General features: G+C 32.3%; 1 protein-coding gene across 1 annotated transcript; it reads left to right on the top strand.

Moving 5' to 3' along the window:
• The first annotated feature begins 6,914 nt into the window (after window positions 1-6,914).
• On the top strand, window positions 6,915-7,625 carry LOC134709681 (uncharacterized). The gene has a single exon (XM_063569828.1). It carries the CDS (start codon window positions 6,915-6,917, stop codon window positions 7,623-7,625), a length of 711 nt encoding a protein of 236 aa, XP_063425898.1.
• Window positions 7,626-26,468: the final 18,843 nt, after the last annotated feature.

The raw sequence follows: 26,468 nt of genomic DNA, 5'->3' as shown, positions 1-26,468 counted from the left end.
GGATGTTTTGACTAAATTATTCTAATATCTAAATTTATTTGACAATTCGTCCATGCTTACTATTCATTTTTTAAGGAATGAAGATTTAATTAGTTTGCTCCGTTTTTTTGTTGTTGGCACATGGCGACGTTTCCGTACATTTTATTTTTTCAGTGAACACTTCAAGAGGGACAAAAGATACCAAAGGGATAGTCAAACTCATAAATTTAAAACAAACTGACAACTTCATGGCTAAAAATAATAATAAAAAAAAATCAGACAAAAAAATAGTTCACATGACACATGTACAGCAAAGAAAACTAAAGAATAATCAACACGAACCCTACCAAAAATTAGGGGTGATCTCAGGTGCTCCGAAAAGGTAAGCAGATCCTGTTCCACATCTGGCATCCGTCGTGTTGCTAATGTGATAACAAATCCGGTAAATAGCCTTATTCGGTAGTTCACAATCATTAAAGGGAAGGGGATTGCAGTAACGACGTAAGGAACATATCCGATATCATTTGTGAAATAGTTATTCCATAATGGTCAACCAACTCATGATGTCGTCCGTAAAATTTACAAAGGGATGATTTCAACTTCATCATTTTGAACTCTTAGTTTAATAACTTCCTTGTTAGCAGCAACCCTCTATCAAGAAAGTCATGATAGGAAATGCAAGCACGGGAATATCGTATCAATTAGGAGATATATACCCGGTATACAGGTCCTGCTGAAATGTTGCTACTTAGAAATGGAAAGTTCACAATTGGAAAGCTTAAATCATCTCTTTTAATTTTTGTTTCAACCGACCCTCACTGTCATTTTCTAGTTGTAAGTAAAGATATGAGACTTAACTGTATCTGTAGTATCCTTTACCTCTAGTTCGATGGGATAGCTGCGTTCCACATACTCACCAAATTTTATATTATTTGGTGAAAGAACATCATCTATATAGCGGAAAGTTGAGTTAAATGATATTGCTAACTTCTTATCTTTCTTCATAAGAAGTTCCTGGATGAAATCAGTCTATAAATAATAAAAAAACAAGTGGTCAAGTAGAGGGGCACAGTTTGTTCCCATTGGAATGCCGACCGTCTCCTTGAAAAACACGTCCTCCGAACGTCATAAATTTGTTACCAATCAAGAAGTCAAGCATCTTGATACATTGATAATATCAGTTTCAGATAATTTTTTGTTTGAATCAGAGTGATCCTTTACATTTTTAGCCATGGCGTTGTCAGTTTGTTTTAGATTTTTGAGTTTGACTGTCCCTTTGGTTTCTTTCGTCCCTCTTTTACATAGTAGAATTTATCCCTCCCTAAGACAAAATACTTGTATCTACGTTGGCCATTCTTTTTTAAAGCAATACCAACTCTTTCAATTTGTTTTTTAGTTTCGAATGTGGAATACTTGTGTAAATCTTTGAAAAGTCAAATGTTTTAATACTGGTACAAGATGAAAGAGAGTTAGATTTTATGTTCTCTAAAAGACCTTTTGAATTTTTAAGTATCCACATCTGATTCACGCCACCTCTAGAATAGGCAGTTTCACAATATATTTGAAGCCCGTCTTTGATTGTTGATAAAATAGATGTTAATAATTTAGAAAGAGGTTTCGTGGAGCACTTGGAAGACCCAGCAATATACCGTTGTCTGTAAGGACACTTATGTGGTTTAGGTATCCAATACAGTGATTGAAGGTCAGTTCTCCATCTTTGTTTGAAATTCCAAAGGAACATAGAAACAGACCTATGATTTTCCAGGATTTCCTCTCTGGTTTCACACAAAAACGATGTTGTTAAGGACTTTATCTGCTGGGACAACAATGAATTTTGCATGGAGGTAGGATAGGTGTTTTGAAACATTTGAGTCTTTCAACTGTAGATATACACTGTGACCATTATGTGTATATTAAATCGAAATACGGGCATAATGTCAAATCATAAACAATACGATTTTTCTTTGCTATTTTTGCTAAATATGTGCCAAATTTGGGTACATGGTGAAAATGGGTACTGTGACGTTATATTTTCAAATTTCATTTTGAAATAAACTTAAATGTGGCAGTTTTTTTAATCCCAAAAATGATGTCGTGTGCTCTTAAATCGTTTGCATACAACTATACAATTCCGCTACCATTTTTAAATTCTTAAACTACACATACAATAGGAATAACTATTAACTACATTTAAGTTAGATTAAGATTGTTTGGAATATATGACGCTGCAAATTATAAAATAACTCAAACAAATCACTAACGAAATACGAGACCAAATCAGTTTAATTCTAAAAATGTGATTAAACTTCTAGATAGGGATTAGTCACAGCAATACTTAAAATTTCTCACTAGTATGTGTAAATACACCAAATTTGTCAAAAGTTTCACTGCTTTGTCCGTTGAGTATAACTGATTTGTTTACGTGCCCTGCAACATTTTGTTCTTCATCTAGTCCCTCTAAACGTTCGACTTTCTCATTGATTTGTCTAAATGATTGTCTCTCTTTGTCTATTAACCGGTCAATATTAAATCCGTTAAACTGTCCAACTACGTTGTCCATTTGAGTTCCTGAATGCTTTGTTTGTATATACCAAAAGCTATTGTACATGAAACGTTTTTTACCAAAATTATACACGTAAACGCACGCGACGTTTTGCGCGGTAAATATCCTTTTCCGCAAGTGAATATGCTTATTTATTCAAAATCCCATTCATATAGAAAAACCTACTAATATTCTATCAATATGGAATAATATTCCTTACCATAAAGAGTGATAATTGGATTGGCGAAGACGGAATCACGTGTCACAGTTTAATTTCAATTGTTTTTTTTTTCTCAAAGAAATTGCATGAACAATGAATAACTTTAACAGATTGAAGCATCCATTGAACAACCCTATTATTTGCCGGTGAAAAACTTCGACAATTGAAGCCTCTATCGAAAATCCCTCTTAATCAGCGGTGAATAGCCTTCTTTGTACCTAAATGATTACATGCTAACTCCCCTTAAAGTATGACGTTTTTTTTACAACAGAAAAACAAAAGGAAATATGACAACGGCCAGGTAAGAAGTCCATCAAGTGACAACAAAACTCGACCTTTGAGGTTGAATAACACTCTGGTATCTTTCACTTTCTTGTTTTGTACATACACAAATTGTGAGGAGACACAACATGAGTTTCTAACATAAGCAATTGACAACCTGTTACAATATTTCACCTTTAATTGTAATTTGTTTGTCCAGTAAAATCAAACAATTATCACCAATCGAGTCGGTGAAGCCCTCGGAGATAACCCTTTCTCGGTTTAACAATTTTGAATATACACCTCCTCAGCGGGCCATAATTGTAAAGGGTTGCGTTTCCAAAGTCAAGTGAATCGCATAAGACACCACATCTTAATACATATATATAAGATATACAAAATCAAATCACGAATATATCATCCAACGAATCGAATTAAAAACACCGGTCTTATTGCTTACATGGTACAGGTATAATAATAAAGATTGGATAAATTTAAGCAAAACCTTGAATTAAAGATTCGAAAACCAGAAAATATGAAGTTGGTCCTCAATCATTGTTTTATAGAATTCCTAATTTCCGTGGCACGTAGTGTAACGGGAATTAATTGTCTTCTCACGTAGTAGTTCGAAGGCGTATGAATTTTTCGGGCGGGAAAAATTATTGTGTTAAATGATAGGTGTATGTATGGTCATTTCTAGCCCTGCTTTACTTGAGTGAACATCAAATTTTTTCTGAGTGCCATGATGGATCCGGACATCGAGAATAGTGTTAAGCGGATTGTCGGGGAGGAAATTCGAAAAACGCAGAATGATTTGTTGTCGCAAATGGAAGGGATGTTTTCTATAAAGCTACAAGAATTCGATCATCAACAGAAGGAGAGATCTGAGCTACAAATGAGCAGATTGCATAACGAACTTCCGGGGAATGATGATTACAAGTTTCAAAGAAAGTCGTGTGAGGATCAGTTCAAATTCAATCGCAAACTAAGCGTAACTTTGAAGGAAGCCGATGCCAGTTTGGAGTCCAGGGATCCAAGTGCCAGCTTAGCCAAGCAGAAAATAGCTGAAGGTATGCAACTAATACGCTATAGACAGAAATTAGTGAAAATGGCCGATTCTTCCGAGATGGGATGGAAAGTTGTACAAGAATATACAGCGAATCCACTCGCAGATGATTCAGAGGACGATCGTAAGATTCTTAGAGCGCAGACACGAGCGGAGAGAAAAACAAAATCGGAGAAAGCCAAGAAGAAGAGACCAACGCCATATAGCAGGCCAACTTCAACTGCTACTTCTAGTGATGCAAATTGGAAGGCAAGTGGGAGGCCCGGAGTTTGCTATAACTGCTACAAGCCTGGTCACTGGAAATTTGAATGTCCAGAGAAAAAACGAAAGTTAAGTACAAATTTATTTAATGTTAATAAATTAAGGAGCATTTGCTCAGATTTAGTACATGATAATAGTTTACAGGTGAATACGAATCACCTTACTGATAAGTCTTTACAGTATTTCATGAATGATGATAGTATTTGTTTACTCGAGCGTGAACGTTTCGAACAGGTGTCTAGCCAGTTAACGGTAAATTCAAGTTTACTCACACCTGTAGGTAAATTGAAAAAATCAATACACAAATGGAGAGATATAGACACAAGCATGTATATTTTAAGTGTTATAGAAAAGGGATACGGTATTCCGTTTAAAGTACTGCCAGGAAATGTTGTATTGAGAAAAAATAAATCTGCTAGGGATAACGGTGAATTCGTTATTGGTGAAATTTTTAAATTGACAGAAAAAGGTTGCATTTCAGAAGTTAATGATATACCTTTTGTGGTTAATCCTTTAACGGTAGCTTTTAGTAGATCAAAGAAGCCCCGTTTAGTTTTGGACTGTAGGCATATCAACGAATGCATACACCAGTTTAGGTTTAAATTTGAAGATGGTACAGTTGCAAGAGAATTGTTTGGAAAAGGCAATTTTTTGTTTAGATATGATCTTAAAAGTGCATATCACCATTTGGAAATATTAGAGGAACATAGAACTTATTTAGGTTTCAGTTGGGATTTCAATGGTATAACAAAGTACTTTGTATTTAATGTTCTTCCTTTTGGTCTGGCCAGTGCGGGTCATATTTTTACCAAAGTTCTTAAGGAAGTGATAAAATACTGGAGAAATCAGGGGTTGAAGATAATAATGTATCTTGATGATGGGCTTGGAGGTGCGCATGATTTTCAATCAGCTGAAAGAGCTAGCTCGTATATAAGATCTAGTTTGTCTGAATTTGGTTTTTTAATAGCTGAAGAAAAATGTGTTTGGTATCCGCAGCAAAATATGACCTGGATAGGTTTGGTATGGGATATGGAGTTCGGGAAACTTAGAGTTTCCAGTGAACGTATTGACAGATTAGTTGATGTTATCAGTAAAATACTTTTCTGTGTCGGAAAAGGTAAAATGTTGCACAGTGTAAAGTTTGTTGCCGGAATTGTTGGCCAGGTTATATCAATGCAAGCTGTGTTAGGTAATCTAGTTAGGCTTAGAACTAGAGAATTGTATAACTGTATACTATTAAGGGCAAGTTGGAAGTCACTTGTCGCTCTGACAGCCCCGGCTGTCGAGGAGCTCAGATACTGGTTAAATTCAGTAACACAGTTAAATGAGCAAGGTAATGATCTGCATGAGTCAGATGTATGTGATTTGGTGGCGTTTACTGATGCCTCAGATGTAGGTTTTGGGGGTTATATTGTGCCCGCAGTTGATGGCATATGTGCCGAGTCGGTCTGTGACTCGTTCGAAATTCTGACTGACTGTGGTCTAGAATTACCAGGTAACAGTTTGAATACTGTAGTAGGAAGTTGGACAGTATTGGAAAGTAGTAAAAGTTCAACATGGCGTGAACTTGAAGCAGTAAGCAGAACAGTGAAAAGTTCGTTAAGATGTTTAGAAAACCATTGTTTAAAATTGAATACAGACAATAAGAATGTAACTAGTATAGTTAAAAATGGTAGCAAAAAACCGGAACTGCAAAATATTGCTTGTGAGCTAAATTATTTATGTTCAGAGAACAATATAAAAATTAAACCACATTGGATTCCAAGAGAACAAAATAAAATTGCTGATGGTCTGAGTACATATTCAGATTGCGACGACTGGGGTATTAAAGAATCTGTATTTCAAATGTTAGATAAGTTATGGGGTAACCATACAATAGACAGATTTGCTACAGATTACAACACTAAATGTTCGAGATTTAATTCTAAATGTTGGTGTAAGAATACAGAAGAGATTGATGCATTCTCACAAAATTGGTTTGGTGAAAACAATTGGTTAGTACCACCACCAAATGTTGTTTGTAAGGTTATAAGAAAACTGTGCAGTGATAAGGCAAATTGTACATTGGTAGTTCCATTGTGGATTTCTTCACCTTATTGGTTGATGTTACATGATATTTTGGGAAATTTGAAACATTTCATAAAAGACGAGCATCAAATAATGAGCATTAGTCCTGTTGTTCCCGGAAGGGGAAATAATGGTGTATTTGGGAAATATATGAATTTTTCCTTGATTGCATTTAAGATCAGATTTGATTGATTTTATTTTGTATTTTTTGTACAGGGTTAACGCTTGGATGTTTTGTAACAGAAGCCATGGAGGATAGTGGTATCGGAGAGGATCATCCTTTACATGATTTGGTGGATAGTTTTTCGTTGAGACTGCTTGATTCCAGGAGTGACAGTACTGTTAGAAAATATAACTATGCTTTTAAAAAATGGAAAACATTTTCGCATGAACATAATTTGGCTTATTTGCCAGCATCGCCTATTCATGTTTCCTTATATTTAGTTCATTTGCTTGATTAAGGTGCTACATACAGTACTATCAATAGTGTTTTTTATTCCATTAAATGGGCCCATGACATGGCAGGTCAGTTAGATCCTACAGAGAATTCTTTTGTAAAAAATATAGTTGAATCAGCTAAACGTACTGCTAAAGCTCCAGTTGTAAAGAAAGATCCTGTCTCCAATGACAATTTGATAAGTTTATGTTCTATGTTTCAAGGTTCGAATGATTTAACAGTAGTTAGGGATCTGGCTATGATTTTACTGAGTTATAGTGCTTTTCTTAGATTTAGTGAGTTGAGTAATCTGAAATGTAACGACATTATATTTAAGGATAGTTATTTAGTTGTAAAGATTAAAAAGAGCAAAACTGACCAATATAGAGCTGGAGATGAAGTTTTGGTTTCTAAAGGTCAATCAATGGCTTGTCCCTTTGATATGTTATTAAAGTATGTTGGATTGGCGCATTTAGATATTTTTTCAGACAAGTATTTGTTTCGTCCATTGTATAAATCTAAGAACAAGTCTGGTTTAATTCAGGTTAATAAACCGATCAGCTATAGCACAGCTAGAGAATGCATACTGAAGCGTTTAAAATTAGTTGCTCCAGAGTTAAACCTTGGTTTGCACTCTTTGAGGTCTGGTGGTGCCACTGCGGCGGCTAACTCTGACGTTAACGAAAGGTGCTGGAAGCGCCATGGTAGATGGAAAAGCGATTCTAGCAAGGATGGTTATGTGGCTGATTCTATTGAAAACAGATTAAAAGTGTCGAAGAAATTAGGTTTATGATTTATGAATCGCAAGTCTGATGTTTAGAATAATTTTTTGTCAGTTAATTTGAAATTTATTTGTTTCTACAGTCTAGCTATCTTTGTTGTTTTCTATATACACAAGCAGCAAGCTAGTCGACAAACATACGTTTGTGTTTTAGTTGTCTATTGTTAGAAGTGTCGCTATGTTAGGAACAGAAGGTATAGAGAAGACTTCCTAATTTCCGTGGCACGTAGTGTAACGGGAATTAATTGTCTTCTCACGTAGTAGTTCGAAGGCGTATGAATTTTTCGGGCGGGAAAAATTATTGTGTTAAATGATAGGTGTATGTATGGTCATTTCTAGCCCTGCTTTACTTGAGTGAACATCAAATTTTTTAATTTGTACGTTAAGAACGTTTTTTAAATATTTTGTATATATAAGTATGTTCAAATTAGCATTAAAGTTAAAACTTTTCGTTATATATATAGGTGGTATGGCTATACAAACGTAATCGGATTTGGTTATTTCATACTCATTTCTGTCTTCAAATTATTTCATTTAGCCGCAGTCTTTGACTGATAGCAGATTCTTTGTTTTTTAAATGTTTTCTTAAATGTTTTTTGAACATTCTTATTTCAAGTGCGGTCCAACACTTGGGGTTTCGCATGGCATTAGGCAAACGGACACAGGTTTCTAAAAGTAGTTTTTCCTGAACGGCCACGAAACATTTAGATATTAGTAGTAGATATTAGAAGTCATTATGATTGCCACAATTTTTTATGTGTATTGATGTGAAATGTTTGTACATATTTGTTTAATAAAATCGGCAGCTCAGTATATACACAAGCAGCAAGCTAGTCGACAAACATACGTTTGTGTTTTAGTTGTCTATTGTTAGAAGTGTCGCTATGTTAGGAACAGAAGGTATAGAGAAGACTAAAAATAGTAACTAACAAAATCGGATTGACAAAAGGTGTGTTATTAATAAAACAATAAAGAAGCCTTGTGAAAATCATAAGTCACGTGGTGCAATCATTATTATTAGTACGATTAGAGGAAAATCTACTGCCAGCAGTCTGGATTCATTTCTGAAAATACATTTTTAAGGTAACTAAACATAAAATTTGTAGCATGAATTTTTAAAAAAACGAATTTAATCGATTAAAGTGTCGTGCGTTTTGAAAACGATATTCTTTCGATTTGTAAATTAACATGTGCTCTTATCGTATATTGACTACTGCAGAGTAATGACTTTTATTAAATTGGCATACATTTGATATATTTACTTAAAACAAATCTTCACTCTTAAATGATGCATATGTTGTAACTTATCCATTTATGTGTTTTGCCTTCCGAAATTGCATATTCAGATATTTTACCTAGAAACGACACCCTTTCATGTTTGATTTCCAAAATCATCCCTCACAGTGCAAGTCGTTTGCTTCTTTACAAACAAACAATGAAGGTTCATGGAAGAGTCTACACAAACGATCTACACTTATACATTTCGGACATAGAAATTGCATTTATTGATTAATTAATCAGAATCGATATTATTGCTGAAACTATCGCTCGGGCAAAAATAATCACGCATATAATGCCTACCCATGTTAAAACTACAATAAAGTATAGATGGCATCAATTTATTCTTCATTCATCCAGTTTCGATTATTTTTACCTACTGGCTATGAAATTAACTAAAGCTTTCAGTCGCTACATCCCTGGAAAAATCTTGTTTTACAGATATTTACCAAGGAAATTAGCAGTACTTGAATATGCTTTACGCATGGGAATGTTGCAAATATTCGATAGTATGACTGGATGTATAAAGAAAGGCAACAGTAGTATACTGCTATTCAAAATTCATAAATCGATAGAGAAAAAAAGAAATCCGGGTTACAAACTAGAACTGAGGGAAACGTATCGAATATACAGAACTACGACACAACAGAGACTCAACACCGAAACGTTACAAACAAAGAAACGAACTTCAATGTAACAATGGCCATTTTCCTGACTTGGTACAGGGCATTTTATGAAAAAATGGTGGGTGAACCTGGTTTAATGGCATGCCAAACCTCCCACTTTAATGGCAGTGTTAATTATATCATTAACATTACAACATTACACGATAGGGTTACAATAAATAATCAGATAGATAGGAGAAAATATAGGACAGAAAAACAAACGAATAAAAGCCAACAAAAGGTAACAGGTTAAAAAATATTTTAAGACACTAGACGCTCGCTACGTCGACACAAAACTATGCTCAGATGTAAAAAAAAAATGAAAGCCATAAAAACTACCAAGTTGAAGATCGCCAAGGACAGAAAGTTTCAAAAGGTTTGTGAGGCCTGAGACAAAACATCATTATTTTCAAGTAAACTTTAGTAAATTTTATAAAATGACTATATAATAGATACACATGATTAAACTAAAGTATATATATAAACTGAAATACTCTATTATAAATCCATGGGTAAATATATTGTTTTTACTTGAAACAACATACATATAAAATTGTGGCAATCCGGATACGGACAAAATTTGTAAAAATATAGATCATACGACATTTATTATAGTCTCTGAGAGTGTGATAACTAACATGTTGATTTTTTTAATCGAACTTATTAGATTCCTGTCGTTACTCTTTAAAAAAAAAAGCAATTTTCCAGGTACAAGTCTGTAACGTCATAAACCAGGAAGTACGGTTAGTCTTATTTTGTATTATTATAGAACGTGAACTGAAAATGACAAAGTGCGGAAATATTTCACATCCACAAATAATTCTATCTATCTTGGTACAACAAAGCATAACTATGAACAATTAGTAAGATTTTGTTGGAATTCAATAGAATATTGACAAAATATTTGCCATTGCTTATTGTGTAAACAACCGTAATTACTTAAACATCAATAAGGCGTAAATACTTGGACTTATATGACTCGGAGCAAGCCTATGCAGGAAAAGCACCATAAAAGAATCAAGCTTAAGCAGATTAAAGAATATTATATACAAGACTGTCTTATAGATTCAAGATTCAAGATGGCCAACAGTAATAGACAGAGTTAATCAGACATGAAATATGATAGCTTCAAAGTGTTATCGAACTTACAATAATACTTGATAGCTATATCATTAGTATCGTACAGAATACGTATCAATTATACCAGCATATACTGTTTTGAAAAAAAACCATGAAATAGATATGTACTGAATGGAATATATTAACAATTTATACCAACTGAATACAAATTAAAATTCTTATAAGCAAACATACTAAGAATACCTGCAACCTTTGCAAAATAAATAGCTTTTTGTTATTTATGTAAATCAGAGCAAAGAGGCAGAGAAAGGCACACACATGTACATTTGGGACTTTACCCAGATGCAATAAGGCTACCAGACGAACTTGATTTACAAATCCTTTTATTAATGTTTAAATATCAGCCAATGCATACGCAAAACTTTGAATTATTCATAGATGTCAATGAGGGTAAAATATTTATTCAGGTAGGGATTTTGATTTATCTCATTTAACAAAAAAAAAATATTAAAAGTAACCATTACATTTGTCAAGTAAAAATGAAATTGAGGATGAGAATAGGGAATATATCCAAGAGACAACAACCCGATTAAAGAGCAGATAACGACCAAAAGCTTCAAATGGGTATTCAACCCAGTGTGAAAATCTCGCACCCGAAGGCGGGCCTCAGCTGAGTCATACATACAAATGTGTACTAGTTCAGTGAAAATGAACACCATATTAAACATAAAATATATAAATGAACTGAGAAAACTGAGAATAAACATAGCACGCGGCTCTTTACTTGGAACAGGCGCAATTCCATCGAGGAGTTTAACATATTTTGTGAGATCTAAACCCTGTCTATATATGTGCAGCTACACAGCTACTTTTGCAAATGTACTATTTCTGTACTAAAAATCTGCAGTACTAGAAATTGACTTTTAATATTCAGTACTATTTTGTTACTTTAAAATTATTGTAATATTTAGGTACCTGTATTTTACATTTCCGTTTCACAAATACTAATAATAAAGTATTTTGGTAAGCCCAAGACCAAATTGAATAAATGTGGATTTCAAAATATTGGAAAGGCATTTTGCAATTAAAATAATCTTTGTATTAAAAATTAAAAAAAATTAAAAAAATTAGGTTTGTCTAAGTCAATGACATCGACAGGTTTTGTAGAAGCTGCAAATGAAATCTTATTAAATATGAATATACATTCCACGATATGATGTTCTGTTAATGTTGTATCGTTGCCTCTCTTTTAACCTCAATGCAAATCTACATGCAGTGCAAATATCAAGTAATGATAGAAATAAATTTTGCAAAAATAGCATTGATACGTGACATTCGATAAGATATGATATACATATGTTGCCTTTTAGCATCAGGTAACTAATTAAAAATATTGAATTAAGGTCGATAACAAGACCCAACTTCTTTAAATAATTCATTGAAGTTGTATGTTGTAAAAGAGAGGCCGAAGATTCCACAGGAGTATCTAAATTCGGTAGTATAAAAATACACCGACAATGGCATGACAGAAAACAAAAAATGATAGACAGATAAACAACAGTCTAAAACACAACCTTGAGATCTAAGGACAGAGCACCACGAGCCCCCTACACCCATGTGTATTCGGAGAATGCTAATAAATGATGATTTACTGAGTCTGTCACCAACGATGTTTAACAGTCCACCTTGTATAACATAACTCTCTCTGAAATAATTTCCTTGTTGATTTGTAATCTAACATGTTCGATTCTAGTCGTATCTTTGTCAGAAAACAAACAAATATTCAGTTACAGTTATGTAAGTACAGCTAATCTTATTCTGCACTTTTAAAGGCATTGATCTGAAAGTGAAAAAGTGTGGAAATACTTTCAATTCGTAAACAGCTTTTTGGGGGGATAACAAAGCATGACTATAATTATTTTGTACGATTTAGCATAAATTCAATAGAATCTTGACAAACGTTTGTTTTTTCTCTCCAATAGTTAGACAGCTGGTTAATAAATAGATAATGTAAATATTCCTGGATGTTACCTAAAGCAAAAGTATACACAAAAAGCAGCATGTAACGATCACCTTTAAGCCAATTTCAAAATAATAGATACAATTATCAAAGGTACCAGGAGATACAAGACGGTTGAATAGATAAAAGATTGCCAAGAGTTATAGACAGTTTAAATCAGACATGAAATGTAATAATGTTAAAGTGGCGTCGAACTTGCAATTATGCTATTGATGTAATCATTATCGTGCACAATAATCAACGGTTGATTCAGCAGATAATTAATCTAAAAAGATATATACACCAGATAAATATGTACAGAATGAAATTGATCAAACTTTTGTCCAAGTAATGCACTTTCATCATTGATTTCGACGTACATTTGTGGCTTTGAGAGAGAGAGAGAGAGAGAGAGGGAGAGAGAGAGAGAGAGAGAGAGATGTAATTTACTAGTATATGAACAAAATAAGAACGAGTTTTAATCTATCCACAAGTGAATTTATCACAGTTCAAGCATTAGAATTTATGTTTTGAAGGTGTGGCTGGCATATTGTCAAGTCGGACTACATAAAATTGCAAATTTTGAAGAAATAAAATGGTTGTAATTAATATTTCGATAAGAACCAATGTCTTAGCCAAAAAATAATATTTGGATAAGTATGTGTAAACTATTTTTTAGGATAAGGATTTGATCATAACCTAATTTTGAAATTATCATAACGTGATAGGTAAAAGCCTTATTATATTTCTTTTCTAAAATATCTCTTATCAACACTTTATTCCTGAAATATTTTGCCCCAGAGAATGTCTTTTTACCGTAAATTACGAAACGAAAGTGACGTCCAACAACAAAACAAATTATAGCCGTATTAAAGAGTTGCAGCTTCAGATTAAGGAGAATTAGACGTTTTTTTCTAGTGTCATTAGTTAGTCAACTAACTAAATCAAATATTGTTTTGCATTATTAATTTCTAATATTTGACTAAGCAATACAAATTTCAGTTTTAAAACAGTCATTGCAGTAATTCAATACACTGTAAAATCATTAATTGAGGAGAGGCAATGTATCGCGGATTAAAATTACGGACGAATTCAAATTTTGAAATAAGTGCAATAGGCTTCTGTGCAGACGTTGGTAACATAATGACATCATATATCCACGAAAATAAAAAAAAATCTACAAACATTCTACAAAACTCAATGATTCCTGACGGCTTGTTAAATAATCTTCTTAATATCTACAACGAACTAACAAAGGAACATTTGCAAAATACAAATATAGAACACCACTATTATAGAATAACATACGTTTCGACAATTCTATTTACTCTTTTTGTCGAATGTTTGCAAGCAATTTTGTTTTCAATTAAAGTACTGTTATAAATCAAACCATGTCGATCGATAATCAGGCTCCTTGCACATGTTGTAAGTGGTTTTGTATTGCTTTCTTCTACTACTTTTGCCTCTAATTGATTCATTATTAATTGATGGAGTATAGTTGTTATTGTTGTGTGATTGATTGCTAACGTGCTATCGGTACGAAATGAAAAAAGATATATAACGACGAGTGAATTATTTGATAGACACTGTAACCAAAGGGTGATTAACATTAAATATTTTGTAGCTTCTGTTTTTATCTAAATGAAAGATCAACAATAATCGTTTAAAGTATGTTTTATAATTTGTTTAATATACGAATTTTGTAAAATTGAATAGTCGACATTGTGTATAGATACCTTATATTCCTATATTGAGTTATTTTCTTGAAATGAAACAAATTTAAAGTTATTCGTTTTTGAAGAAACTACCTAGACGACATCACTTGTCTTGTCATTATTTTTTTTTCTGATAAAATTGCTAAATTACAAATTACTTAAACACTTAATCGGTGTGTTTTTACAAATTTACTTTTATTGTACAAGTTCATATCTTTAAAAATTTTAAACCACTTTAGCAGAAATAATTCTTTTACCGTGTATAAGGCTGAAACAACTACTCTTTGTTCTTTGATGAGTAAAAATGCCAGACAACATAGAGAGGTATTTATAACGTTTAAACATGTATCTATATTGATTTAATTTGTGAGTTTCAATTTTCATAAAACAAACCATCGTAGTCGGTGGGCGTTGTTTTTACTAAATGTTTAAGACAAAAATATCCACTCAAACTAGAAAAGCATACAATAAAAGTATGAAGTTTACAAAATCGTATGTCCACATCAAATGTACACAACTGGTTTACTAGTCTAATTGAGTTTTACTATTTAAAAGGCAAAACAGCTATAATACTCAATATATTCGTATCAATTTAAAACTTGTCTTATTTTTGTAAATTCATATTTACAAAACCTATTCACTGGTTCTGACGGCGGATAATAGAATAGAACTGACATGTCTTTTCAGTCCATTATTACAATTTCAAAGCATGGATTGAAGTGTCCAAACTCTGTTATCTTAAGAGCACTTCAGAAATGTTTGGCGAGCTGACAACATTGCTTTGAATGTTGACCTTCAATATAAACTTCAAACAAATTTCACGTTCTTGAGGAACGCTTCAGTAGACAAGTTTACAAAAAAAAAATAAGGATGAAAGATCAATTGTGAGAATTTGTCATACATCAATATAGCATGATTATTTGAACAGCAGTAAACTACTGTTGCGTTTATCGTTGAGAAAATGTCAAATACTGTTGACTCTATTAAAACATTTTTTGTAAACAGATGTTAATCTGTTTTTATCCCAAAAGTAGGAGAACTTAATATATTTTGAGTAAAACAATTGATATTTTTATAATTTATAACTATTTCAAAACTGGCTAAGGCAAGACAACTCTTAATTAAATCATAGATTAAACAAATAATAAAAAAGTTGCCATTGCAATGTATCTCACACGGTATATCACATTTGTATGTGGGGGTTGAACTAGAATATTAAAGTTCTCATTTTCCCTTTTGAAATATCGATCATCGTAAAATCAGATAGTACATATAACAGCTAAAAAAACCACACATGCACATCATGCAGTTTTTTAAAAGCGAGTCATTCTGAAAATAAGTTTGATTCCTCAATAAATGTTGTAGAAAACTAGATCAAATGAAAGAAATTGTTTTACCAACTCTGGAGAACATATCGATGGTTAGTAAATTGACATCTGGATAAAAATATATACGAAATATTGATACATATAGATGACGCCGTGCATTGTTAATTGACAGTTTTATACTTTTTAAAACTCAGATTCACTGATATAAGCCACATCATGTTATAAATTAGATATAAGCATTTGAATCAAACATGTGAACATGGATTTGAAAGCTTGTGCCCTTGTTATCGAATATCAAATAGTCTACCAGTTGTCGTTATAATCGAATTGTTCGTGTTTTTTGTTATATATCAAAACTCGTTTTTGTTACGCTTCATGTATATTAATTTGTACAGCTTCATATGATTTATTGTTACTACTTGTGTAGTTAATGTTATCATTGTGATTCATTTAAATTGTTCAGCAGGTGTAGATAATTGGAAAAAAAGACATGTCTAAAGTTATCTCGTTTGAAATGTTTTATATTGTCTTATCGGGGCCTTTTATAGCTGACTATGCGGTATGGGTTTTTGCTCATTGTTGAAGACCGAACGGTGACCTATAGTTGTTAATGACAGTGTCATTTTGGTCTCTTGTAGACAGTTATCTCATTGGTAAGCATACCAAATCTTCTTTTATACTGTCTTAACAACCGAGTTACAAACAATTAAATATATAAATGTTAAATATACCTCAGTAACTATAATCTGTACAAGACCATCATAAATTATTTGAACTATGTCATAACACTGGTTAACAACTTTTCGCTCAGACATTAATGATCGTTCTTTAAATTCACGGCTATGAAAACTCAAGACTAAAGAAAACAAACCCCGTCACACTGAGGTTTTAAGGATCTATATAAAAAAAAAAGGAAATGAACATGTACATCATCTGTAGGAATTGTCTCTTTGTCCGATGGATAATTTTTTTTTTATCTATTTATGATATATCCATTGTAAGCTTAAAAAAAGATCTGGCTATTTTAGGAATTAGATTATCGACATTGTTTGCAGCTGCTATACAAAAACGTCTGATTATTGGTTTCATTTAAAATAGTTTCGGTTTCAATTATGTCTGCTATTTTATAAACATTTGATGTCATTAGGAAAAGTAGAACAGCTATAATCGACACAATAAAATCTTCAAGATGAAATGTACAGACATAAGTATCATTGTTTATTACATCACCAAATTAAACAAAATTGAGAATGGAAATGGGGAATGTGTCAAGTATTTATTACTGATAGAATAGAGCTGACCTTCAGTCTGGACTACAAAGACATTAAAATATCGTGTACAACTCAATCTAATATAGTCATTGTTAATTGCTTGTTTTCATTCAAATATTCATAAACTGTAATGCAGTGACTGTCCACATTAGGAACATGACAATTGGTTTCCGTTCATTCTATTGGTTGATATATCCTAGTGTTTTCGCTGTTTTCGTATTAACGGTATATCTGTTTATACTTTTGAATTGCCATTGAGCAAAAACTACCATGCTTTATGATATAGCCAGGTTCCGTATCTCCCTCCTTTAATAGAAGCACCACCATGTGTTATGGTGTAAAAAGGAAGACATTTAACACACTGTATCGGTACAGATTTAATGTGAGCATTTGCCTATCCAGTCTCCCACCCTGGCCATGACAGGTCTTACTACCAGAAATTAACCTTCCCCATAACAAAAAGTCCAATTTAATAAAGCATACGAACACACCAACTCACCTGACTCGCTCATCCTCAAAAATATAAAAATGCATTATATAAAAAATAATATATATACAAAATAAAGGATAAGGTCACCCAGGATGCCGCCAGGTGTTCTAAAAGTGGCGATCCAACCATTTACATATTGGTTATCAAAATATACTGTATTAGTGTACTAAGTTGCAATTTGTGTGGTTCATAAAATACACGACTTTTAAAAATGAGGTGTTTAAGAATAGACAAAAATAGGCGTATTTCATTTTTTCATACCACGCAATGAGAAAAAAACAATTTGACGATTTCTACAAAAGATACACAATAGACTAGTAAATTCAAGAATGCCAACAGTAATACACATATTTAGTCAGACATAAAATATAATAATGCTCAAGTGTTATCGATCATTTTATAGTTATAGTAATGCAATTATTATCGTACATTAACACCACAAGTTATAGCAGTATACAGCAAATAAATAAATACGTCAATCCTCAATGCTCTTCAACTTTGTATTTGTTTGGGTAATAACTATTTTGATATGAGCGTCACTAATGAGTCTTATGTGGACGAAACGCGCGTCTGGCGTACTGAATTATAATCCTTGTACCTTTGATAACTATTTACAATCATATAAACGTGTAAAATATGCATTCATCAACAATTTATTTCAGCTTAAAACAAATCAAAAGGGTTATTAGCAAATATTCTCGTTAAAACTTCATCCGTTGTAGAAGAAATTGAGTTTTGTTATTCGTTGTTGTCAAGGTCAAATTCAAGCACAAGTTATACAACTCATTGTTGTAAAAGAAAAGTTCATTTTTTAATTTTTAGTTATAATAATATTTGCAAAATAGCCATAGGACTGACATACAACGTTTTGGTATGACATATGATTTTTATTATTACTATTTTTCTGATACGGTCATGCTGATTATAGTGTGCAAATTTTTGTCTGCTTTCAAAATGTTTTGGTTGAACCCGTCTTGGTTTTCGTACTACAACCGATTGTCGCAGAATTCTAGCTGTTTCGCAAATAGTTCGATAGTTTCTTCCTTGGATCCTTGTTCGACGGAATTTTGACTTTCCACTACCAAGAATACAGCATCGGTTTGGAATTCAAGTACATTTTCATCGGTTTTCAGTTCGTTGCCATGCCATTTCTGCATCTGAGCTGACATCATCCCTACATTGTATTTTATTGTTCTTTTATTTTGCATTTGTTTTTATATTTTGAGGCTGAGAGTTAGTGATCGTATGTTTACAGTGTATGTTAACTTTCTAGTAGTAAGACTCATCAGCACCAGGATGGATCCTTGCTAGGAAACTGCTCTCATTAAATATATACCGATACAGTGAGTTAAATGGCCTCCTTTACCCCGTCACCCATGGTGGTGTTTTGATAAAGGTGAGATGCATAACATATATTCATACAACCGAAAACGTCATGTGTCATATACTTTTGGTATCGGTATTGGATTTGACACAGAATCTGTTAATTGTAAGTAATATTAATGACATATTTGTGAAAAGCAAAAGGGCCTCAAATTCTGTATTTTTTATCAACTTTATCAGCTTTAATAGTTACATATAAAGATGAATTCGTTATTTTGTCAATTTAAAATCATGCCGTCTAACAGATAGGACTTCGTTATTTTTAAATAGTATAGATATGGTTCTACATTTATGTATATTGCGACGATTTTCTATTTACAAATTGGATCTCGTAATTTTAGTAATACAGATAATGTTTTAAATTGATGTTTATCGCTACGACTATATATTAACGTTAGTATGTGAAGTTTGCATGTACTTTTGTTTCAATTTAAGTAATGAAATAAATCAAACCATGTCATGTTGTCAACTAACAACTATTCGATCGATATTCTAAATCATCGTAAGTGGTTGTGTATTGCTTTCTTCTACTACTTTTGTCCTTAATTGAATCTACTGTTAGTTGATGGGCGATCTTTCTTATCGTTTTTTGATTTATTGCAAACCTCGTGTCAATTCGAAATGAAAATAGCTAAATCACGACGAGTGAAATCGGTAATAGTCTTTGTTTACTTGCAATTTCTCTAAACTCTGATAAAGATTTTTTAGAAGCATGTGTGATACCTGCAGATGTATCTTAGCTTTCGCGTTGTGTTATCATTAAAGTGACGAAGAACACATACGTACTTTTTCTCTTGGAAGAACGATGGGTTAAAATTCACATGTCGACTAATCTGTATATTTTCAATTAGATTGTTTGGGCCTCGGCTATTGAGTAGTTTTAATTGTTCAATTACTGCATTATGTAACAGTTAACACTGGAATTGTGATACTGAAACCTACATGTGACAGGTGTGTTCGACGCCAAATCTTAGTTGACAAGGATTGCCACTTTTTATCATAAATATAAAAAGAAGATGTGGTATGATTGTCAATGAGACAACTGTCGACAAGAGACCAAAATGACACAGAAATTAACAACTATAGGTCACCAAACGGCCAGCAACAATGAACAAAGCCTATACAGCAGAGTCAGTTATGAAAGGCCTCGAAATGACAATATGAAACAATTCATACGGAAAAAAGGCCTTATTTATATAAAACGAATTAACGAAAAAAAAATTAAAAGTTGGGTTCCTCTAGTCAGTACAAACTTACCTCCGAAATTGCCAAAGTGTTGAGAGGGTTTTTTAAAACACCCCACAAAAGTTGAGAGAGCGACAACAACCCGAACATAGAGCAGACAATAGCCGAAGGCCACCAATGGGTCTTCAATGTAGTGAGAAACTCCCGCACTATCAGGCGCCCTTAAAAAATATATATACGAGTACAGTGATAATGGACGTCATCCTTAACTCCAAATTATACACAAGAAACTAAAATTTAAAATCATACAAGACTAACAAAGGCCAGAGGCTCCTGATATGGGACAGGCGCAAAATTGCTTCGGGGTAAAACACGTTTATGAGATCTCAACCCTCCTCCTATACCTCTAAGCAAAGCAAAAAAAAGTCAACGCATAACAATACGCAAATTAAAATTCAGTCCAAGAGAAGTCCGAGTTAGATGTAAGAAGATGTAACAGAAGAAAATAATTAAAATGACAATAACATTGTTTTATGCATTTTATTTGCCATATATAATCATAAGCAGTTTTCGATAATTGAGGCACTGGCGTAAACAAAACGTGTTTCTTTCTTCAAGAAGATTTTTCATATTCATACACATATTCTTCAGGGTATTTTGTGGTCATTGTGCATCTTCGAAATACGCAATTTCCGACGTCGAATATGCAATCGTTCAAAGACAACGATAAATAATTTGATTTTGGATGGAACGTGTCTTCTGATTGGCTGACGTTGTTTTGTTTTCAGCTCAAAGACATAATTTTTTGACCGTGACGTCATCTATCTATTCGAAATAACGAAATTACATAAATAAAGAGTGTTGTGCACACTCTGAAAAAACGAGTTGTCTATGTTTTTAGTCTCAGACACCAGATCAGTCGTATGATTTATACATTTAACTTTTATCGCCTATTGTGATATTATTACAGGGTGGCACGTCATGACAGGCGGTGAATGGATAACAGGGTCCCTGTTTTATAAAGTGATGTGTATATTTAGAATGGATTAACGACTTAACTTTACACATTGGTAAATTACTGTTTCTTCCTTTATCGTAATTTCAAAAACTCGAGAAATCCAGTTATAAAGTCTCTGTTTTCTTAAACGGTTCGTGTTTATAAATCAAAATTAGATATGACGTCAGTTTAAGGAGAAAAATTTCAAAAAGCTATTCATCTTGAAAACTTAAAACCAACCTATTTTGCGGATATTTTATTTCGCGTTTCTGTGTGTGCTACATTTTAATGTTGTGTTTCTGTTGTGTTGTTGTTATCATCTTATATTTAATGCGTTTCTTTCAGATTTAGTTTGTAACCCGGTGTTTTTTTCTATTGCTATAAGAGTTTCGAACAGCGGTATATTACTGTTGCCTTTATTTATTCTTTTAATCCCATTCGCAGGTGTTTCATTTTGTGTTTTTCTTATTGACTTGATGTATTGGACAAGGAAATTACCCAAGTTTTACCCATTAGCGACGATTTTATTTCTACTGGCGAAAATAAATTCGTAAACAGTAAACAGTAAACTGAATCTTTTCTTCGTTTTGTCCAGTTATAGAAACAAGGAAATAATTTATATTCGACATTGTATATAAATGCTGTAAACCGGCCGTGATTGATTATCATATATGTTGCAATTCTGTTTACTAGGTTTATTGCGTTTTACAAACACACATTAAAGCAGCTATGAAGTCTAGAAAAAAACAAAAAATTAAAACCAATCTGAGACGAGTGTAATTGTCAATCTTCATTACAAAAATTATCCCTTGTTCCGACAAACAATAATATGATTAACTGACATGTCTGATTCGTCTATTTTTACAACTATCAAACTAGGATAAAAGAATGCAAACTTAGCAATCAAAACGCAGAACTTCGGTAAAGTTCGGAGAGTGTTAAGCAGTGCTTTGAAGGTTGTTCCTGATTTCAGACTTCATAGGAATCTAAAAGTTGTTTTAAAGCGCTCACTTTTATTTTGGGATGTTTATTTTACTTCAAATAGTACGAAAATATTTCTGATTTGGTAATTAACAGTGAAATGTTGGTACAGTGATTTTATTGTCTGTTAAAATTTTAAACGACTGCGGCAGCACAACTGAACGAGATAAAACAAAACTAAAAAAAATTACTATCAACAATGAATTACTCAAAGGAAAAACCAAAACGATAATTGAATATTGCAAGTTACTTATTGATACTAATAATAAAATTCTACATTTTTTGCTTCTAATTTAATAGCATAGTGAAAATAAAAAAAATATTCCTGAATAGATGCCGAGAAGAAAACACATTAATAAAGGTTTTGAAATTTGTTTTAAATTGGATAGCTTTGAAAATAAATGACTAGTCATATTATGTACTAGTATATATACAGAGTATTATATTTAAGAGTAGAATATATGCACGTTCGCGATTGTAAAAAAACCCAGGAGATGCATCACTTGATGTGTTGGCTTATTATAAGTGTGTCTGGTTGATTATAAGTATTAAGATTGAACATCAAATCAACGTAATTCTAATTAAATTGTGAAATTGTTTATATTAACAAAAAAAGTTCACAACACATCTCAAACACGTAATCAGTTTTAACTGTATCAATCAGACAAACAAAATCCGTTTTTAATCTTGAAGGAAAGGACACATCAATATCAATATATTAAATGTAGTGTGATTTATAATGAAATATATATCTTACTTGAAACAATTGTAAAAAACAAACATACACATTTGTCTCAAGATCTCCATTGACTAAAATGTAGACACGGAGGAACCTTTAACAGGAAAAAACCAAATGCGCCGTGACAAAAATCATTTCACTTCTCTCTTTCATTACAAGGAATAGTGAGTATACTTATAAATTGTTCATTTTATTCATTCCATTATAGAATAAGTAATATGTTCTGTATAAAATAGTATTTTTTTAAAATTCCAGCACCAACCCTGACTCCTCCTCTTAGTCGACACGAACACAACTCAGCTGTTCTAATATCTTCATTTTTCCCCCGATTTGCTTCTGTTGTCATTTTGATATGATTTTAAAAATCGGAATCGTCCTTCTCACTGTCAAACACAAAATCTTAAGTTGATAAACCTGACTGTCTTTTCGTGCCATCAAAATGTTTTGTACCCTTGTAAAACTTTCAATACATAATTAAACAACGTTTAAGGGGACAAGATGTTACACTGACATGGTTTTAATTGCCTTAACTTCCAATATCAAATTACATGACGATACAAGAAGATCATTGAATTTCATTAATAAGGTTATGGATTTTTACAAGTTTGTACATGCCCTTCCCCACTAGCTTTAACAGCGACGTGTTTCAAATGATTACACATGGGAACATATTTTATTGTTATGTTTTAAGTTGAGTTATTTTCAAAACTTTCATTGGTTTAGTGTTACTAGTGTAATTTATCAAGATTCATGTATATTCCTCAGCAAGAGTCCATAATTTGAAATAATACACGTCATGAACAATTATAAATATCAGTCTACAAAACACAGCATTAAAGAACTAAAGGCAAAAAAAAAAAACTTAATTCCCCACAAAACACAAAAAGGTGATATCTGGTTCTCCGGATCTTTTTTAGTGTTGTATTTGCTTTGAGTGTTAAGATCAACCAGCATTTTTTTTTTATCGTTTTCAAAAATCATCAAGATAATATGTTTATTTTATGATTGAAAATAAAGATATTCGTTGATTAGTTAAATGAACTGTATGACTTGTGCTTTTGTCCTATGACTACAAGAACATAATTATCTATCTATGATGATTTTTTTGTTAGCTGAAAACACGTGACAGTTTCGAGAATTAGATTGTCGACAATGTTTGTAGCTACTATACACAACGTCTGATTTTAACCCGGGGTCACAATACTATCGGTTACAATTGTGTCTTCTAGTTCATTTGCGATCTATATGAATAGAAAAAAGTAAGGCAGCTATAATCAGCTCAATACACTCTACCCTGATCTTTTTTCAAGACTTGTATAATTGCTTATGCTATCACACAAGTGTTCAATACCAATAAATCAATAGATCTGATCGTCAGCATGGACCAAGTAAGATTTGAAGAATGAAGGACTACTACATACTTAGAATTTATTTATTTTCGTGAATTGCTGAAAATTAGCATTTTCGTGGATATTTGATTTCGTGGTTTTGCCAATCTCTGTATACAAAACTTATTAAATATATGCTATTAGTTGAGTATTGGAATTCATGGTTCACCTGTATCCACAAACCCATCTAAATTGGGTGTTTATAACAATTCCAAAGTAAAGACAAGAGAAGTATAACGATGTTCATGAGTCATTTGATCTGAAACTAATTTAATGCTTCATCGCTCAATATCGTTGATCGTACGATTTTAACTGCTCGTGATAAGGTGTGCTCTACTCCAAATTTTATTGAAAAGTAATGCAGGTTTTCGCTGTTTACGTCGGGTATCTCCCTTGGCTGTCGTGTGTCTGTTATTTTTCTTTTACCATGGTATTGTCTGTTGTTCAACAAGGTTAAAAGATATAGTGTTTGTGCTTTATGCAGAACAAGTGTATTTGATAAAAAAATGACTATTCCTTTTTCGTGTTTCAAACCACTTATATATTTTTTTCTGACACTGACAATGTTCTGTTCTACGCTTTTGAAAATATTACCTACAATGATTTGAATAATGTATAAACCATGTAAACGGTGAATTACAAATTTAAAAACTCAAATTAATTGTGCACTTTTCCATGCGTTTTAAGCATGTTAAATGCAGTGTTTCCAGAGCAGATCATTTTAATCATATACTGTAAATTTACTTATTTTCAAAAATGATTTTTTTTAATACGGCTATGGTTTACCCGCATTGTTGTTTTTTTGTTATAAATTCGTATATCAACAGTCTAATTTTTACATATTGCAACAAATTCAACTCTTAAAAATCACGCAATATATTGTTCGCCCGCTATAAAATACAAAAAAAAATATACAAAAACTTGTCGACATCTCAAAAGTAGAGCCAAGGCAAATTAAAAACTTAATACCAAATACTAAAGCAACAGTCTAAAAAACACAGCTAAGACAACTGAAGACTTTGCAATTCGTATCATACCATCTCATATGGTTATCAAGGTGTCCCGGAAAGGAAAGCACCCTTGTTCACAGTAATGAAAATAATCAACTCCAAGGAAAATTCACATCGGAAAAGTCCTCATCGAATGGAAAATTCGAAATTTCAAACACATCAAAGGAATAAATAACTGTTTTGCTAAATAATATTTTGATATGAGCGTCACTGATGAGTCTTATGTAGACGAAACGCGCGTCTGGCGTACTAAATTATAATCCTGGTACCTTTGATAACTATTGACCTGGTACCGACTTTTTCTTACGTAGAAAATTGTGGAATACACCTGGTGTCATAGCTAATAAAATAAATTATCAACATGATTCGTAAGTGAAAAAAGGGTACAGCAGGCAAAATTGTGTTATAATCTAATTCACTACAAAACAAACAAATATGCCAAAAAAAAATCGTATTTAGACAAAACACTAAAGCAGAATTAAAAGACAAGAATACAATTAAAAATGTCGATACCCATGGAAATTATCAAATTCGTTAATTTTAAAATTTAAATTGGAAGAAAGTATTCATTTTTAGTATCCAATTTTAAATTAACGATTCATTGCTGTAAGTTTATATTTAAGTTTATCAAAATCATATAGTTAGTTTACAAATTTCGCATATATTCAAACTGTTCTTTCTAAAAAAAAACACGATGGGACATAAATGTAAACATGGGGAAAATTTATATTCATGCAATTTAGTTTGGTTTGCAACTTGACAATATCACAACGAAAATAGTTTAAGTAATCACACCATTAGCGTATTCAGAGATTACAAAAGAAATTATATTTTCTGTGACGTCATTCAACTTTTTTATGAAGTCGCAGACCATATATATATATATATATTATATCAATAAAACAGAATTTTCTATACCAACACCATATAGAAAATCTATGCTATCAAAATCGAAAATTTGATGATTTAAATAAATATTTTGGAATTTGTTATTGTCTTTTTATTGTTTTATAGCAAATGTTGACGTATCTTGAAAGAATTTAATCGTTATATTCAAAAGATGACAGCATTGGTTTTCGATTTTTCAGATATAATCCAACGAACCAAAGTTGCAAACTTTTACCAATCTGTAACCCATTTACTGTTCATTGGCCTTAAGGTGTGATGTTGTAATGCTATGAGTGTCTACTATTTAACTAATTCTTGTAAAATAACTAAAAAAAATTGTGCCTGTGCCATCAAATCTAAAGATTTAATCATTGCAAAGAAAAGAAGACCTACGGTAAACATTTTGTATTGATGAAATAGTAATGGCCTGACCTCAGATGGCATTAAAATGAAATAAA

Source organism: Mytilus trossulus, chromosome 3 (genome assembly GCF_036588685.1).
Source record: "Mytilus trossulus isolate FHL-02 chromosome 3, PNRI_Mtr1.1.1.hap1, whole genome shotgun sequence".
Lineage (NCBI taxonomy): Eukaryota > Metazoa > Mollusca > Bivalvia > Mytilida > Mytilidae > Mytilus > Mytilus trossulus.
This window is presented reverse-complemented; position numbering and strand designations above follow the sequence as displayed.

What these genes read in the sequence shown, in the direction of transcription:
- LOC134709681 (XM_063569828.1), top strand. Translation starts at nt 6,915, where the DNA reads ATGGCAGGTCAGTTAGATCCTACAGAGAATTCTTTTGTAAAAAATATA.